Source organism: Anastrepha obliqua, chromosome 1 (assembly GCF_027943255.1).
Source record: "Anastrepha obliqua isolate idAnaObli1 chromosome 1, idAnaObli1_1.0, whole genome shotgun sequence".
Classification (NCBI taxonomy): domain Eukaryota; kingdom Metazoa; phylum Arthropoda; class Insecta; order Diptera; family Tephritidae; genus Anastrepha; species Anastrepha obliqua.
In genome coordinates, this window is record NC_072892.1 from 179,849,747 (window position 1) to 179,868,931 (window position 19,185).

The 19,185-nt window shown below is 40.1% G+C and overlaps 2 protein-coding genes across 4 annotated transcripts; one reads left to right on the top strand and one right to left on the bottom strand.

The window, feature by feature from the left end:
• The first annotated feature begins 10,692 nt into the window (after positions 1-10,692).
• Positions 10,693-12,636, top strand: LOC129242469 (uncharacterized). 3 transcript variants are annotated; one of them, XM_054879141.1, is made up of 7 exons: positions 10,694-10,878; positions 10,983-11,041; positions 11,127-11,224; positions 11,429-11,776; positions 11,863-11,907; positions 11,966-12,010; positions 12,079-12,636. In XM_054879141.1, exons 1-7 carry the CDS (start codon positions 10,858-10,860, stop codon positions 12,372-12,374), a joined length of 912 nt encoding a protein of 303 aa, XP_054735116.1. In that variant the 5' UTR covers positions 10,694-10,857; the 3' UTR covers positions 12,375-12,636. The 3 variants fall into 3 exon arrangements, with proteins under 3 accessions (XP_054735098.1, XP_054735116.1, XP_054735106.1); XM_054879123.1 differs by having other exon boundaries at positions 10,693-10,878; positions 11,127-11,776; XM_054879131.1 differs by having other exon boundaries at positions 11,127-11,776; positions 11,863-11,903; positions 11,977-12,010.
• On the bottom strand, positions 12,437-18,949 carry LOC129238799 (uncharacterized). Its single transcript, XM_054873993.1, has 3 exons — positions 18,651-18,949; positions 18,149-18,567; positions 12,437-12,548 (listed from the first exon to the last, which is right to left on the bottom strand). Exons 1-3 carry the CDS (start codon positions 18,657-18,659, stop codon positions 12,437-12,439), a joined length of 540 nt encoding a protein of 179 aa, XP_054729968.1. The 5' UTR covers positions 18,660-18,949.
• Between the last annotated feature and the right edge of the window lie 236 nt (positions 18,950-19,185).

Consider the following 19,185-nt stretch of genomic DNA (forward strand, 5'->3'; position numbering starts at 1 on the left):
CCACAGGAAGCAAATGGAGTAAAAGTGCCAAAGCATATCATAGGAAATATGAATTAAAATTTTGTAAAATATATTAATATAAAAAATACGTTTGAAATAAAACTCAGTAGCTTACGTATCTGTTTTATAAGGTTTTTTATTGATATTGTTTTTGTATTGATTTTGCTTCAAACGCCTTGATCAAAGCTTTGTTCAAATATTTGATTCGAAAATGAAAAATTACCCTTTTTACATCTACATATCTATGTCAATTGACATTGCTGCTTCTTTCCAATAGTAGGTAGGTATGTAGGTAGGTGAAATGGTTGGAGTGCCGGTCTGGCACTACTCAAGTAACACTAAAGCGCCGTTTTGATACCATTATGAGACCTCCAACAGGCAGATATCTACAGCCAGCCAGAGCTGTTGATGTAGTGAGGAAGATTGATGGGATTTAGGTTGGCGCACTGCTCCAGGCTGTCGAAGAAAGAAGCGCCCAGTGGCCTCAGTCATCTAGCAGCCAAACCCGTACATTTACCGAGAAAGTGCTCAACAGTCTCCTTCTCTGAAAGGTTCCCAACAGCTTCCGCAATGGAGGTTAAATGGTTACCCTAGCTTTTCGGCATGCGTGCCGATCGTCTAGTGACCGGTAAATACAGCTACGAGTTTCGAAATTAAATGGCGAGGAGTCCAAAGAACTTTCTGAGTCCTTCGTATATCGTATAGGGACCAAAGGGTTTTCGAAGTAGCACATGAAGAAATGGAGCTCCATCTTTTCTGCAATTTTCTCAGAAATAATTTGTGCAGTTCCCCTTTAACAACTGTCAGGGGGATGCCGATGACCGGGTACACTCAAAAAATTTTATTGGTAAAACTAACCGAAAAACTATGTTAAAACGGCTCCAACCTATAAATATGGGTGAAACCAACCAATAGAAAATAGTTAGCAACCCTTACTGAAGTTGTGGTTAAAAATTGTTAATTTTACCAAAAAAAATGGTTGAAATTTAACAATGTGAAATTGGTTCACTTAACCACAAAAGTAGGTTCGTATGGCTCCAACCTATAAAAATGAATTATTAGTGTTTAGTAATTTCCTCTTATTCCTGTACTGACTTGTCTGGTCAAACTTTATGCGTACACCCCGCATAGTCGCAGTTGTTTGCTTTCAATCTTTCAGACTCAATGCTGTTACTAGAAGAACATCTCAGTACAATAGCCGCAATATTCGTTTCAGCATTTATTATAAATTCCATTGAATAAGCTTTACGTCTTCACGTTTCACCATCGTCACTTTTACATGAGTCGCTAGCAAAGCAGACGGAACCGCGACGAATGCGCAAAGAAAGGGATAAGCGAATTCGTGGTAAACGTCAGCTGCAGTATTTACTTTTCACGTAATTGCTTTTATCATGCAAATCGTGTCAAAATGCATTCACAGTCTTATAGCACATACATACATACATACATACATATACGCAATAAAAACAATTGTACATGCACCCATACATACAAATACGTGTACACATATACACACACGAGCGCTCAATTCAAGATCAATGTTACTCACTGCGCTTGCGCTAAACCGTGAAATGTCCATAACAGCTGACAGCAAAACGAACTCAACCTGGCGAACGTGTGCACCACCTATGCACAACAACAGCAACGCGTCTGGTATGAAATGCTGCCAAGTATCTGCCCAGTGAAGTGCGTTTGGCATACAAAACCGTAGTGATTCATGCGACAAAGCCTGACAGAAAGGCAGCCAAACAAACAAAGAGATAGAGAAATACTTAGGCTGCGAAGCATACCACCACACAGCCAGAGAGACTTACGTGCATATAACCGTTTTGTTTTTGTTGAAAATGCATTTAATTTAATTTTATTTTATATTATTTTATGTGTTGATGAACCACCCGCATTGAGGTGAAATTGTTGAAAATGCAATGCAGAAAGTAAAAGAAAAAATGCTAAAGGTATACATACATATAAATGTGTATGTACAAGAGTAGGTGTGCGTGCGTGTAGGAAAATAATTATCGCAATGGTGCAAACAACAGAAGTAGTTAATGCAAAAAAGAAACTGTTGTTTGAAGAAATTAAGTTGCTTATTGTTATATGACAAACAGCACCTGCTGAGGCATTTCGGTTACGCGCAGCGCACAAAGGAAGTCACTGAAAGTGACACTAATCTTTTTTAATTTTTTTTTTTGTTTTTATATTTTTTTTAGGATTTTTTTTTTTACTGAAATTAGGTGAAATTACCTTAATTGGATTATTTACATAATCCTGCCAAATATGCGCAGTTTAATGCGAACTTTTCAAAGCGCGCAAAATATGACGCCGCTGATAATTAACTTTCAATAGCAGGTCCAACCATATTTGTCATAAATTGACATTTTATGTGCGCATAAAGTAGGTGAACAGATTAAAACACCAACAATGCGCATGGCGCTGACAGAAATTCAGGGCATCTGTGTTTTGGTGAAGATATAAAAAACAAAATAGACCAAAACTCTTAGAATTTTTGTGTGAAAAAAACTGTTTGCCCATTTTGGTTACTTTTTCAGTCAATATTATTAAATAATGGAATAAATGGTATACAAAGGTTGAAAAAATGCTTTGATAATTGGTGAAAAATATGGGGAAAGAATAATTCTAAACCCTAGATTTGATGAAACAATTAATTTGTGCTAAAACCGGCGTAGCCGAATGGGTTGGTGCGCGACTACCATTCGGAATTCACAGAGAGAACGTAGGTTCGAATCTCGGTGAAACACGAAAATAAAGAAAAATATTTTTCTAAGAGCGGTCGCCCCTCGGCAGGAAAGAGCAAACCTCAGATTTCTGCCATGAAAAACTTCCTCATAAATAATATTGCCGTTCCGAGTCGGCTTGAAACTGTAGGTAACTCCATTTGCGGAACAACATCAAGACGCACGCCACAAATAGTAGGAAGAGCTCGGCCAAACATCCGAAAAGGGTGAGCGCGCCAATTATATAAAGGGTGATTAAGTTTTAAGGGCCGTTGTTGATTTTGAATAATATAAAATACAATTTTTTTAGGAAATTATTGTCATTTCTCTTTATTATGATAATATTGGTATGGCTCAATTACGTATGGAACAAAATATCGGCCAAATGGCCGCCGCGGCCTCGGCGGCACACCTCCATCTGATGGTCCAAATTTTCGATGACGCTGAGGCATAATTGAAATTCTATGCCGTTAATGTGCCGAATTATTTCATCCTTTAGCTCTTGAATTATTGCTGGCTTATCGACGTACACCTTTTCTTTCAAATAACTTAGCTTATTGACGAATCCACTGAGGGAGGTCACGAAGTGCGCGATATGCATTTTGATTTGAAGGCCCGTTTTTATAATAAGCCTGAATAACTTTAACGCGTTGCTCGATTGTGTATCTTTCTATGGTTCAAATTGAGTTAGTCTGAAATTGAAAAATGTCGAATGAAAAGCTGAAAAAAATTGACACACTGTATATATAAAGGGTGGTTAAGTTTCAAGGGCCGATGTTGAATGTGAACCACACCTAAGCCCTTGAAATCTAACCACCCTTTATATATACAGTGTGTCAATTAATTGTTTGCAACGTCACAAAAACTTCTTAAATACATTTTAATAACTTTATTTTACCAACTTAAATTACATTTTCGAAACTTTGAATGCTTAGTATTTTTGTAACAATTATATTTAACGCATTTATAGCAATAAAACTCAAAACTTCAAAACATTATAGAAAAGAAAAACATAAAAGCCCATAAAATAGTTAATGCTGCATTGTCAATTAATTGTTTACATCTTCCAATATTATATGACTTTTGTTAGGAAAGTATAGGTCTGTGATTTTAGTATTTAGTGTGCTTCCATTACAGATCGCAGGCGACAGGGCATAGAATGAATAAGATTTTTCAAGCCGTAAGTCTCTGCTATTTTCGGCCATTCAACTTGAATGACACTTACGAGAGCGGTTTTATTAGATGTGTGCTCACTTTCTTCTTTAAAAAAGCCAACAAATTCTCGATTGGGTTTAAGTCAGGACTTTGGGCGGCGGCCAATGATTTTACTGCAATTATAAAGTAGCCAGGTCTTGCAAAGCAACGACTTGTGTTTGGGGTCATTATCCTGACATAGTTTGTATTTAAGTTTATTAGGATTTTCTGGGTCAACAAATCCAAATTTAATCGCATTTTTTGTCAACTCGTTTTTGAGAATGTCAAGGTAGTACTCCTTTGTCATTCTATCGTTAAAAATTCGCAACTCACCCACACCATTGGACGAGACGCAACCCCATACCGTTACTGCAATTTTGCCAAATTTTACTGTTGGTATTATGTTTTTTTGTTGCAGAGCTGTGCGGGGCTTTCTCCAAACTTTACTGGGTCCATTATGGCTATATAGCAGAATTTTTGTCTCGTCACAAAAAATTAAGTCATCCCAATATTCCACTGGCCTGTTAAAATTGCCAATGGAAAAACTAAGCCGTTTTTCTATATTAACTGCAGACAGTAATGGCTTTTTTCTAGCTATTTGCGAAGAATATTTCCGGATAGTTTCGTGACTTACTGGTTTTCCGCAATCATTTTTTGATATCAGATGCCAACTGCCTCAGTCTCGTTTGTGGGGATTGGCTGATCTTTTTTAAAATTTTTGAATGATCGCGTCTAGAGAGCTTTGGTGGTCGCCTCCTGAGTGCTTTAATTCAAGCCTGTTTTCTTTTTCTGCGCGCTGAATAATATTGTAAATAGTTCTAAGCTTAATTGAAAACATTTCCGCCAACTCTTTAGCCGACTTGCCCTTGTTTTTGTACATGTTGACGAATATTGCCTTTATTTTATTTATTTATTATTTTTTTTTTCATTTTGCAAACCATTAATTGAGATACTGTGATTGCTAAAACTGATGTGGTCTTCAATAATGGGGTTGATTTTATTAATTGAAGAATATTTATTAATTTTAAACTGGGTGTAAAGTTATGGATGGTAATTATATTTATAGCATTTCAATAAAAAAATTGATAATTTGGGGGTTTGCTGTTATTATTATTTAAGGGGACAAACACCTGTAAAATTTCGAAAAAAAAATTTTTTTTTCATAAAATATTAATATTATTCTTTAAGAATATGTCAAACAATTTTTAGAACGTAAATTTAAGTATTTCTTATATTATAGATGGTCAGCCATGACGACTTTATTTTTTGCATTCGAGCGCTTTTCTTAAAACTATATTTTTCGAATTGGCGTACACGATAACTCGAAAATTTATTGATCTCCTTGAAATTTTGCACACATCTTTTATATTATATTACTTTCTATGTGGATTGACAAATTTTCGAAAATTTTTCGAAAACATAATTTTTTCGAAGCAAAAATAGTAAGAAAATTCGCCCCAAAACTCATTTTTTTAAGCATTTTATTCCGCGAATTTTTCCTCCATTTTTGTTTATTTCATATAGAAATTAATAAACCCAAAAATGTTTGTTTTTTTTGTATTCAGGTCACTGACACCGATTGAGTGTATATCCGCCATTTTAAATGATTAAAAAAAATATATTATTTGAATGTATAAATAAACTGTATGCCAATTTTGAAAAAAAATATATTGACTTATTCATTTTAAAAAATTTTAATGAAAATCAGGGAAAATATGGCCGTTTACAGGTATCTGCCCCCTTATCTGCCCCTGCATATTAAAATGCTTATACAAAATTAATCACCTAACGGAAGCTTCATAATTTTTGCAAATGCCGTTGTACGTCAATCATATTTGATACTTCTGACTAGACAGCTGCTATTTAGAGCGATTGATAATTTAAAAGAAAATACAAAACTATATAATAGCGGGTGCGTTGTGGTGATGGAAAAGGAAAATCACTTGACTTCATCGATTCAAACGAATACCAAACACAAAGTATAATCTTCGATCATTATGCCTACAACAGACATATCGTAATCATTGGAATCATTCATAAACCGTTGTCTACGAAAGATAATCTGGCCTGATATTATAAGCAACAATGATCTTTGGGCGGCTACCGGGCGAATACCAGTTCACATAGAAATTATGCGTCGCAAATGGAAATGGATCGGACAGACATTGCGCAAATCACGGGATGACATCGCAAGGACAACGCTAGACTGGAATCCCCAAGGAAGCCATAGGGGCATCGTCAACACATGGAGGCGACAAGTAGCAGCAGAGGCGGACAGAGCAGGCCGTTCCTGGAGTAAAATTAAACATCTAGCTCTAAATAAACGAAATTATAACTTATTTATTGAGGCCCTATGTTTCATCTAGGAACTATGGCAAAAAAAAATATATGTATATATATATATTTTTTTTTTTTGCCCGCATAACACTTCGCAATGGAACTTTACTTGTTTTTACATGCTGTCGAATACTTTTTTCTAACAAGTCCTACAGATTCTCAACAGGATTGAGATTCGTGAGCTGCGAGGTGCTGTGAGCTGTTTTGAAGCGTTGTACTACACCCAAAGCTTAATGATCTCGGCTGTGTGTTTTTGAACCAAAACATATCCTGGATACGTTCGATGGTGTTGATACTCACATCTATTCCCTTTTTAGCAAGAACTGATCTTGCTTGACGTAGTCACAAAGAAGGGTCCCGCTTAAAATGTTGGACGATCACTTTATCCTGCCTTCTTTGTCGTCACTCGCTTCAAGCCGCGCTTGGAAAAATCATCAACATTTTTGTACACCTTATACTGCTGACTCCACATCACAACAAACTTTTTTGATTTTTTAATTACTTTTGCAGCTGCGGCGTAAGATAATTTCGGCCCTTTCGAATGCGTGCCTACAAATACCGTCTCAAAACGATTCGCGTTTTTGTTTGGTTGCGTTTACGGAAAAGTTTCGAACGACACTAACCTGAATTAGCACTGGCATCGTAGCCCTTGAGTGGGACTATTACGCTGCAAAAAGCAGAATGAAATATAGCTTAAAGTTACAAGAAAACCCCGGTTATTTTCTTCTGACTCAGACTGTATATTCCGAGGTTTTGCCATTGCCAGCCGAGGGGCGGCCGCTATTTGAGAAAACGTTTCCTCTAATTTTTTTTTATTACATGCCCGGAATTTCGAATTCGAAATGGAATTCCTAAATCCAAAATTTTCTGATCGTCGTGTATTTATGTCCCTATTTAGAGAAAAAAACCTCGACGAAGGTAAACTTTTTAGCATGAGAATGCGTTAGTAATAGCAGCCGTGAGAATAAGTCACGAATGGAGACGTCCGGCACTAATACTTTGGTATATCCCAAATCGAGTTCTTATGGAATATAAATCGGGAATATTAGCGTCGTGGATTTATGCTGAGGTGTTGTTGACTAAAAAGTGGTGAATAGGTAATTGAAATTATGATAAACCGAAATTCCGAAGTAATTGAAGAGGGTGAAAGGCGAATGCTAATTATTACTAATTTATTATCAAATATTACTGAAAGCCTTAACGCAAATAACCAGGCATCATGACATTTACGAAATGTGATAATTGGCACTTAATTGTGAGCTGCCTCGTCTTCAATATTCATTAGCACTCATAGTTATGAACCAGTGATTAAATACAAATGTCTACGATAATTAACGAGATTACCAAGATTTTAATAATTTTCGTTGATAAGAGCTTCCAAATTCATTAGTTCTTCAGGATTTAATGGTTAGGCACATTCAACTAAGGTGAGTTTATAGTTATGCCCCACAGTGTTTGCAACTGCTGAAAGCATTAATCTCCGCTCAATTCACTCAATTTTATAAACAGATACAAGGTTATCTTCTCGTCTAGGGAAGAGTGGAACACTAACCCAATATGGATAAATGATGACTCACAAAAATGGTACACAGATTGTTCCAAAACTCTCCAAGGAGTAGGATCAGGAGTAGACGGGCCTAGAGCACACAAAAATCCCTAACGCTGAGTACAGATACCACCATTTTTTCATTTTTTTTTTTTCAATTTTTTCTCGGAGCTCTTCGCCAAAATGGAAACAGTGGAAATCATATCCAAAAGAGGGTTCGAAGAAGAAAAAATTAAAATACTTTCGGACAGCCAATCAGTTCTCAAAGCCTTGAATAGCTTCACATTCCAATCAAAAGTCCTAATAGAGTGTAACAATGCACTCAACAAACTGGCTACTCATATTCAGGTCTCACAGATTCGGATACCAGGGCATGAGGGACACGAAGGAAACGAGAAGGCAGACTCTTATGCCAGAAAAGGGGCAGAAGGGCTATTTACAGGGTTGCCCATATTCGACGGACCCGTCTGGGTCAGATTCCAATCGACGAGACTTATCCGCAGACAACAATCCTTGCGTCAATTAAATCTTATACGGGAATAAATGCAAATCAATGCGGATAATTCGTTGTAAAGTGGTCCGAGCAATGCCCAACTGCTGAGGACGGCGATTTTGGGATGTCCTTGGCGACGTCTCAACACTGGCCCGTACAATAGCAATATTCTCATTCGATCGCCTTTGTCGGTTTTGATTTGGCCTCTTTGGATTAGAAAGAGCATCACCAGTCGAAAACCTTTCGTACAAACGTTTAATGGTGTTCTTAGAAGGCGCACTTTTCACATTATTTAACGCACGTTGAGTTTTCACAATTGACTCTTTTTGTTGAATGTAAATTTCAACAATTTGGGAGTGCTCGCGTGGCATGTACTGTTCCATGGTGAAAATCTGCTTGGATTGACGCTTCCAACGCGGTATGTCATTAAGCGATCTGATGTCTCTGTCAAAAGATAGAGGGTTGCAGATGGGTCCGTCGAATATGGGCAACCCTGTATTGGACCAACCCCATTTTTCGGCTTTAACAAAAATAATATAATACAGGAAACTAAAAAATGGATCCAAGCTAAAATCAGGAAACACTGGAACGGCACAAGCGGCCTTAATCACTCCAAACCTGAACTTCCAATGCCAACAGAGCTAAATTTAATCCAACCCTAGGCACTAAAAAGGGCCTCAGCTTACTCTGTGGAGCACTTGCAGGCCACTTTGCCTCCAATAAACACTTTAACACAATAGGGTTGTCTAGTACAAGATTATACAGGTTCGGCTGTGATGATGAGGAGTCTATGGAACACTTAATCACCAATTGTGAGGCATTAGGCCACAGGAGACACAGAATCCTGGGCTCGCACCTACTAGAGTAGGAGGACCTACAATTGCTCACTCCTAAAGAGCTGGTTCGATTCCTCGGTATACTAAATCATTATACTTAAGTAATTAGGGGCGCACAATAGACCAATCTAGTCGCAGTGCATAAAGGACTTAGCCTAGCCCGTACAACCATTACCATTACCAATCTCCGCTCAAAGCTTCCATTAATACGATGACAGAAGTACATTTCCTTTTTTCTTTTTTTCAAGCTGGCGCAAAATTAATCATCCAATTTTGTTTGAATAACCTTTTTACTAAATAAAATAAAAATGATATTGAGTGATAGACATCTTTATTTTGACTTTCACGTGCTCCATTGCTTGTCTGTTTGTACATGACGGGTGTTTTTTAGTTGGAAATTTGCTATTGACGAAGTGCATAGAGAGAAGTGCGGAAGATGACACCGAGATGTGGATTCGCCGTCGTTCCCAACTTGTTGGCCTTTATCCTTCGACTTCGTGGAAAATTTTGCGTAAGGGTCTTGGCTTACGTGCCTATAAAATACATCTCGAGCAAAAATTGAAGCCAAATGATCATCGTTGGCGTCGCATTTTTGCTGATTGGGCCCATTTATAATTGTTATTCACATTTCAATTTTTTTTTTGTTTTTTCTAATAGCGGTCGCTCCTCGGCGGGCAGTGGCAAACCTTCGAGTATATATCTGCCATGAAAAATCTTCCCACAAAAACCATTTGCCCTTCGGAGTCGGCTTAAAACTGGAGATCTCTCTATTTGTGGTACAACATCAAGATGCACGCCAAAAATAAGAGGAAGAGCTCGGTCAAACACCTAACAGAAGTGTACGCGCCAATTATTATTTCTATAAATTTTTTTTTTTTTTGATTTCCACACCTCGCACATATGTGCTTTAATAAAAATATTCAACAAAATTTCAATAAATTTTAATTACTGTTGTAGTTTGAGCCAATTTCTAGTCGCTACATATCAATTTTCTTACCATTTGCGAAACAAGTTTAGGCTCCATTTTAATAATGGCTTAGCAATACAGCAGTGACATCACGAAATAGTCAAACAAACATTCAACGAAGTGGGAAGAGCCAAAACAAAAGAAGAAAAAAAAACAAAAAAAAAACATGTAATAGCTCTTTAGGAGCTCATTCGCTTATTAACTAGTATACAAATTTGTTGTTGTACTTTCAGCTGCTCTATGCTAATCAATTTTCGTATCAGAAAAGTAAATAGCAGCCAAAAAAGACTCATTTGAAAAACAAACAGAGATACTCAATAGGGCTTCGCATGGGTAAAACATAAAAAATGCTAATCAGTAAACGTCAAAAGTTCAAAACTCAAAACCCGAATTGCTGTACCGCTGCTCAGAGATTCAACGGGGATTTCCAGTTCATACAAAGACGCGCAGTGAACTTTAAGAAAAAAATAAGTGTGTGCAATAAACGTACATTTACGGAAATATATTATTTCGCATTACTCCACATCGTTTTGAGCAGTGAATTATTTATTTTTATAAAACATATTCGAAGCTCTGGGATGTATCTCTCTCGCAGTTCACGCTGTTTAGTTGGTGTTCAGTGGTGTTTGAGTGAAGACGTTCCTGCTACATATTCCCCATCGATATAGCAGATAGCAGATGCAAAGTCACATAACAGTAACTAAGTATTTTGTTCAAGTGAATTGACGAACAAACAAAGCGATCGCACGATGAGTTGGCGCTTGTGCTGCGTAAGTAAATGTTTTTGAATGACAAATGCAAGCAACGAACTCGACTTTAATGAGTAATTTATTAATACTATTCACACACACACACACACACGTGCACACACAAGCTCCTGTTGGCTGCAGTGATGATGAGGCAAACACTTGCGAAGCCGCTGATTGCAGATCCGTATGTTGTTGTTGTTTCTTTTTCTACTTTTCTGCACTTTTAACTAGACAACTTCAGTATTTTTCTTACAAATCCATCTTTGCAGCACTTTTTCCGATATTGACCTTGTCGCCGAAGATTCCCAACCTGAAGAAGTCTATGCAGCAGCGCCGGTACGCGCAAAACGTGCGCCACAGGGATTCGGTAATAATTGCGTTTACGGCATGAGTAGTGCTGCTAGTAGCAGCCGCGCTGGTGAAAATGGCGCTAGCGCCTCAAGCAGCAGCAGCAGCAGCAGCGCTAGTCGTGACGGTTGTGGTGGCCGAAACATTTTCGGAATTATTAATCCTCCCGCTTATAACAATTACGCTTATCCATCTCAGCTTAACGCTTACAATTATCAAGCAGGTAACAGTTATGCCAGCTATACGCAGCAACAACCAACAGCAACTGTGGGGCATCATGAACATCATCGTGATGGTCCGCGGCCACCTCCACCACCCCCATATGATACGTACTCGCCACAAAACTCTCATGCCCACCACCATTCGCATCATTCACCTCATCATTATAAATATGAATCGCCGCCGCCACCACAACCTCCGCCACCACCTTCACATACACCGTTAGATTATTACGATTATGCTTCAAATGATTATTCATCAGATTTCGATAATTATCGGCCACCACCGCCACCGCCACCGGCACCTGGTTTTCCCGGCCACAATCCGTTTGGGCCAGGTCCGCCTTTTAGAGGTATGGCCGGAAAAAAAAATTATTATCACATTTTTAACTTAAGTCGCAGTTTATATAATATTTATTTGACTATTTTGTCTCTTTAGGTCCTCCTGGTCCCCCTGGTTTCCACCGAAGACCGCCGCACCATGGTAACATTTTTGCTTTTCACTTGTCGTACAATTTATTCACCCTTGACTATGTTTGCAGGACCACCCGGGCATGGACCACCCGGTCATGGACCACCAGGCTTTGGTAGTAACGAAGAGTCATCAAAGTCATTCAGAATCTTATGAATTTCAAAATTTTTTCAAACTTTTCAGGACCGCCTGGCTTCGACCGTGGACCACCGCCGCCATTCCCTTATGGACCTCCGTTTGATCCTCCGTCCGGTCCTCCTTCTCCACCCGTACAACCAGTACAAGAAGATCCCACGAGTACGTTTACACCCACGCCTACGCAACAAACATTTGCTCCGATACCCAGCACTACAGCCGCACCGATAATACAACCGGTGGCATCAACAACATCGACATCGACAACAACAACAACAACAACAACAACAACCACAACAACACCCGAACCAGTCTATGATATTGATGTTAGGTTTGGCGATTAATTATCGGCGTGAAAAGTGGAATGTCTTGTAAACCCGGTGCTGCAAAATTTTCTGTTTAAAATCTAATTATCATCCAGCGGGTTTCCAAAGAAAAAGTAGTGTTTTTCAAGTGCAAGACTAAAGACTTTGGCAACGAACTCGTCCGTAGGCTTGTAGTCGTTATTAACACAAAAGCTGCTTACGCATAAAAATTATGGTTTTAACAATTTTGAAAATAAGTTAATAAATAGAAAAAAGTGCCTACTAGTCATCGAGATCTGTATATTTTGTGCATTTTGCATTTCCAAAAACAAGTTCTAGTTTCTCACAAAAATTTATTTTAATACCACTAATTCACGAAAAATTATTATATATACTACAAGGTGGCGCAAAATTAGTCATCCAATTTTGTTTTTGAATAATTTTTTTACTAAATAAATTAAATAATTTTAAGTGATTGAAATCTTTATTTTTCCCTTTACGCGCTCCATTGCCTGTCTGTTTGTGTACTGCAACTGTCGAGTTCACAAGTGGCAAATAAGAGTGACGTACGGCGCTATTTATATTTGTAGGTTAGGTTAGGTTAGGTAGTGATGGTTGTCCAGAGAGTGGGCCCACTTGGACGAAAGAAGTTTGGTTCATCCTTTGTGATACCATTACAAGAGGGGGAAAAGAGGTGAAGGAAAAGGACTATAGGACGAAAGGGAAAGGGGTGGGGAGGGCTGAGTGTTTGTGGACTATGAACGGTGACTAGTCTGCGGTTGTGTCAGCCTCTTTATGCTGCTGATGAAGTTCATCAGATTTTGGTTGTCAAGACCTGCCATATCAGCAGGCGCGGAAAAGAAGTGAGAACCAAGATGCTTAAATCTTAGTCCCGCGAGAGCTGGGCAGCTAAGGAGCAGGTGCTGAGATGATTCCACCTCATCCTCCATACAGCTGACGCAAAAAGCACTCGAAGTAATTCCGAGTCTCCCGGCATGTGTACCCCGCGGGCAGTGCCCCGTGAGGATGCCGACGAAATTTGAGAGATGAGATTTTGTCATCCTCAGAATATCCCTCGAACGCCTCCTATCCAAACGTGGCCAGAAGGGCTTCGCGACCTTACACGTTCGTGTACTTGCCCAGCGCTCGCTGAGTTGGTGCAAAGCCCATCCTTCCAGGAGTAAGTACCCAAATTATCTGCATATCGAAGAATTCTGATGCAATAAAGAGAGAGACCAGGCATTTCCTGACCCTAGAGCCCTAATTCCCGCTTGGCTATCGAAGTAAATATTTATCTTCTTAACAGTTATTACGCAAGTAAGTAGCCTGTCAGCTGCTTCTTTAATTGCGGCCACCTCTGCTTGGAACACACTGCAGTGATCCGGTAACCTGAATTTGAATTAATTTAAGCTCGTTGCAGAATATTCCGCCTCCAACCCCAACTTCGAGCCATCCGTGAACAGGTTAACCAGGCCCTGTCCCCAAGTGTGCCCCCAGTCAAGTCTTCCCTTGATGGAATGGGTGGAGAAAGTTCCGCTTGGACTAAGCGAAGGCACGCACTGAGGATGCTTAAGTGCCCATATGTGAGATTGAGCTTATAGTCCAAGTCCCTCAGTCTAATTGCGGTATGTGCAGCGGCAATTCGGCCTGCGATGTCTATAGGTACCACATTTAACATTACATTAAGCGCTAGAGATGGAGTAGTTTGAAGCGCCCCACTGATTCCAATAAGTGCAGACCTTGGAACTCTCTCTAGCTTTTTAACTTATGTCGTCCTCTGTAGTGAATTCCACCAAACAACGACTCCATATAACAAGATTGTCTTTACTATGGTATTATAGAGCCAAAATACAGCTCAAGGCGAGAGTCCCATCTTTTGCCAATTGCGCCCTTGCATTCATACAAGGCATCTTTGCATCCTTCCGTACTCTCTCCTCAATGTTGGGCTTCCAATGTAGCTTACTGTCACGGAATAGACCTAGGTACTTCACCTTGTCAGACAGCATCAACGGAGCGCCCCCCCATTGAGGGGAGTTGAGCTCTGGGTATTTAATATTTCCGCGTGAAAAGGACGAGCTCCGTCTTAAGAGGATTCACCGATAAGCCGCAGTCCGCTGCCCATCGAAAACTACATTCAGATACCCCTGCATTATATCGTACAGGGTATCTCTAAACTTTCCTCTAACAATTAATGCCACATCGTCCGCGTAGGCAATCATCCTAGAGTCCCTCCTCACCTCCTATTTGTAGGACTTTTTAGTCTTTTAATATTAAATTCAGCGTGAGACTAATATGTGTTAATTTTTTACTTACTTCGTCTCATCTAACTTCTGCCTGATGAGGATCTTCATCAAGAACATTTCATCGAGGACATCGAGGAAATTGTTTTCTATTGTTCACCTCAGCTCATTTGTTCCTTCCGATGACGATGCCATTGGGGGTTTGTTTAAGAACTCTTCTCAAGCTAGAATCAATGACCTTTCTGTAACAGTGCTTAAAATTGTGACTCTATGGAGCAACCTTTAAAACTAATTTTTAATAAGTTCTTGCCTGAGGAAATATTCATTGATGATTTTCAGCTGACATCAGTCACTACAATTTACAAAAGCGGCAATAAGAGCAAAAGTGCGAAGTACAGACCAATTCCTAATTTATTTGCAGTCTCTAAACTCATTGAATGTGCTGTCAAGCGAAAGTTACAGAGCACTGTCTTATAGACAAGCATGCCAGCACTCTGGGAGCACCCTATAACGACTACTGCAAAAGCTGTAACGACATTGAAGAAGAAGAGACTATTATTATTATTATTAGAAGGCCATTACGCACTGCGACCAGAGTTGATCTATTGTGCAAGACCTATTTTGTAACCCTAGAGTTTAAGGCTTTTTATAAATTTTAGCACTATTGTGGGTTTGTTGTTCCAAAGATTACATGGAGATACTACGATACCACCAAGGTGGTGAAGTCTTTGTCTGCCCAGCGCAGGACATTCACAAAGCACATGTTCTGAGCTTTCTATATCCATTTCGCAAAAGCGGCAGACATTGGTCTCTGATAGACCAATGTTATTTAAATGATACCTCAGGCTGCAGTGACCTGTGAGGTATCCTGTTAGAAGACGCAGATCTACTCTGTTTAGTGAGAGTAGCTTGTCTGATATTCCTTTGTTGGGACTAAGAAATTGTCTGGCTTGACGCTGACCGGCACAATTTAGCCAGTGTGCAGCAAATTTCCTTTCTTCCCATTTCCTGAGGAATTCATTAATGTGGCTTTTCGTGAGTCCACAGAAAGGCTCAGGACCAGTAAGTTGCATATTTGCTCCTTGTTTTGCGAGGTCATCAGCCATTTCATTCCCCTCATGCCCTTCATGTCCCGGAATCCAGACTAGATTTACTGTGTTGAGGTTTCCTAACATGTTGAGAAGGTTTAGGCAATCATTTACCAATTTAGAGGTGATAGTTGTTGATAGAAGGGCTTTTAGAGCCGCTTGACTATCAGAGAGTATATAGATGTGAGTACCTCTCATTTTCCTGCGAAGGCATTCTCTCACACATATTTCAATGGCATGTATTTCTGCCTGGAATATTGTTGGGTAGAGTCCCATCGGAATCGATTTTTTAAATTTAGGCCCATTGATTCCTGCCCCTGCTCTACCATCTTCCAGCTTGGACCCATCAGTGAACCATAATTGAGATCCAGGCTTGAAATTGATAGAATTAGTTCTCCAAGTTGTTCGTTCATTAATAATAATTCGGAAGTTTCTGTAGAGAATGGGTTTGGGAGATATTGTATCCACCCTGTGTAGTATAGGAGTGTGTCGAAAGTCTTCTAAGATCTTTAGATGTCCTCTCATATCTCCACTTTTAAGATCGGCGTTGCCTTTTAGTCTTAAGGCACTCAATCTTGCTTCTTTTTCAATTAAGATGGGAAGCGGTGGTATACCTAGGAGCACGCCCAAAGCGTCAGTTGGGCATGTTTTCATTGCTCCTGTTATACCGATGCAGATGAGGCGGTACAATTTGTTAAGATCGCTTGCTGCCTTTCGTTGCTTAACTTTGGGCCACCATGCTATGGAAGCATAAGTGACTATAGGCTTAACAACTGTAGTGAATGTCCAGTAGGTCATTCTGGGGCTGAGCCCCCATGTTTTACCAAAAAGCCTTGTGCAGGCATAGAATGCCCTTGTGGCTTTTACAGTAACTTTCTCAAGATGCGAGTTCCAGGTAAGCGCTTTGTCAAGGTTGATACCAAGGTAGTTCGCCTCTGTGGAGAGTTGTAGAGTCGATTCATTCAGGACAGGACATTTGATGTTGATATTCCTTTTCCTGGTGAACGGCACTAGCGCAGTTTTAGATGGGTTGATAGAGAGCCCTTTGTCAGTGCACCATTTGTTGATTATGTTGAGGGCTTGTTGCATGCGGTTAGAGATGGTCTCTTCATGCCAGCCCACTATATATACTACCAGGTCATCAGCATAGCCCTGGGTGTGGAATCCTAGGTTGTTCAGTTTGTGGAGAAGTTCATCTATTACTAGTGTCCACAGAAGAGGAGAGAGTACTCCCCCTTGCGGGCAACCTCTTGTGGCCTTGATAGACTCTATTCTTCCTCCTAATTCTGTACTGATCGTTCTGGATTTCAGCATCGATATAGTCCACCGTCTGATGGGTTTAGGTACGTCCTTTTGAGATAGGGCATTGTTGATTGCCTCATAGGACGTATTATCGAAAGCTCCTGTTATGTCAATAAAAGCGCAAAGTGCGATTTGTTTTGACTCAATAGCTTTTTCAATAATGGTTACCAGACTGTGTATTGCAGTCTCAGTAGATTTACCTTGTTGGTAGGCAAATTGAAGTTGGTGCAGTGGGAAATTAACCAAGTTATTCTCCCGTATGTGCTGATCCAATATTTTTTCCATTGTTTTTAGGAAAAATGAGCTGAGGCTAATCGGTCTGTATGACTTAGGCAATTGTTCGGGTTTTTTCCCTACCTTTGGAATGAATACGACCTTTACCTCAGCCCATTTCGTAGGGATATAACCTAGCAATAGGCTTGCTTTATATAGTCTGGACAAAGTAGGGACAATGTATTGGCTTCCCTTTTGCAGAAGGCAAGGGAATATCCCATCAGGTCCAGGAGATTTGTATGGGCTAAATGTAGATATAGCCCATTGTACCCGATTTTCATGGAATAGCTTATTTGCCAGCTTTAGGTCCTCTCTGCCAGCATCAATGGTAGGTTCTACCAACATTGTGGACTCATGTAAAGCATGGCATCCCGGGAAATGGGTGTCCAGTAGAAGTTGGCTAGTTTCTTCTGGGTTTTTAGTGTAGCTACCATCTGGCTTTTTCAGGGTACATATGCCGTTTGAGTGATCCTTTGATAAGGCTTTCTGGAGGCGGATAGCATTAGGAAGATTTGAAATCTTATCACAGTGATCCCTCCAGGAAGCTCTCTTAGATTTCCTCAATTCTTTGTTAAAGTTGGTTAGAGCTCTTGAGTAGGAGACCCAGTCCCCTGTTTGTTTAGCTCTATTCCATAATACTCTGGTTTCAAGGCGTAGTCTTGAAAGCGTACTATTCCACCAGGGGACATCCCTTCGTGGTTTTTTCACTTTTTCCTGACAGCTCTCATGAAATGCAGACGTAATGTTTGAGTGGAGTTCATTTGCCTCCATCTCAAGCTCTGATTTAAGCACCAGGTGATGCTTAGAGTAGTTAGCACTTTGTTCTAAGTTAAAGTGAAAGACATTCCAATTTATATTCTTTGGATTTCTGTAAATTGTTATGTGCGGTAAGGTAGCACCTAAGTCAAACCTGATAAGACTGTGGTCCGACATTGATGCTTCCCCGGACACATGCCAATTTGAGACTTCTGATAGTACATTTGGACTGCATAGGGTAAGATCAAGTACTTCCTCCCTTATTGCATTCCTAAATGTTGGTTCATTGCCTCGGTTTACTATTGATACATTATATCTAAGTAAGAATTCAAGAAGGCACTCACCTCTCGCATTGATGTTTGTGCTGCCCCATATCGTATGATGGGCATTCGCATCACATCCTATTATCCAGCGTAGGTGGTTCTCCTTGCAGTAGTTGACTAGGGCTACAAGTTCCCTTGTTGGAGCAGTTTCCTCATCTCCTGGAAGGTAGGCAGAGGCAATGATTACCTCGTGCTCGCCTTTGTCTGTTGGCACCTTGGTCCAGATCGCAACGAGATCGGTGGTAGTGAACTGCGAAATGGGAATGAAGGTTAAGTTATTGCTAATTAAGATTGCCGCTCTAGGGCGATCATTGTTGGCATAGATTAACTTACCATTAACATCTTGGAGTCCCTCAATGACTCTGTCACGTACCCACGGTTCTTGGATTAGAGCTATATCCAAGTTTTGTTTGTTAAACCTCCTTGCTAGTTCAGCCGAGGCAGCCTTTGCATGGTGGAGGTTTAATTGAAGGCATCCGAGTTGCCTTCTATTGTTGCTTAGGGTAGCGTGTGGCATTATCGCCTCTGTTTTTTGGCACTGGCTGCCTTTTTCTTGCCTCTGTTGCTACCCAGCAAGGCCGCTTCCTCAGCAGAGTGACGTTCGCCTTTTTTGGTCCTCTTTGGACCATTATTTTTCTTGTCGGCACGAAGCGGGGGTCGCATTCTTATGCCTTCCTCTACCCTTTGAGCACTTGACATTGGTGCAGGCTTGGTGGCGTGTGGCGCATCTTTAGAGCAACATGGCTGCTCATCAGTTTGCGTTACGCTCACTGCGGTTGCTGCGATCGCCGATGTCGAAGTGCAGGGTTGTTCCTCGGTCCGCTGCAATGCGGGAGGCTTGGGCGCTTCTGATTCAGCATCCTTCTCC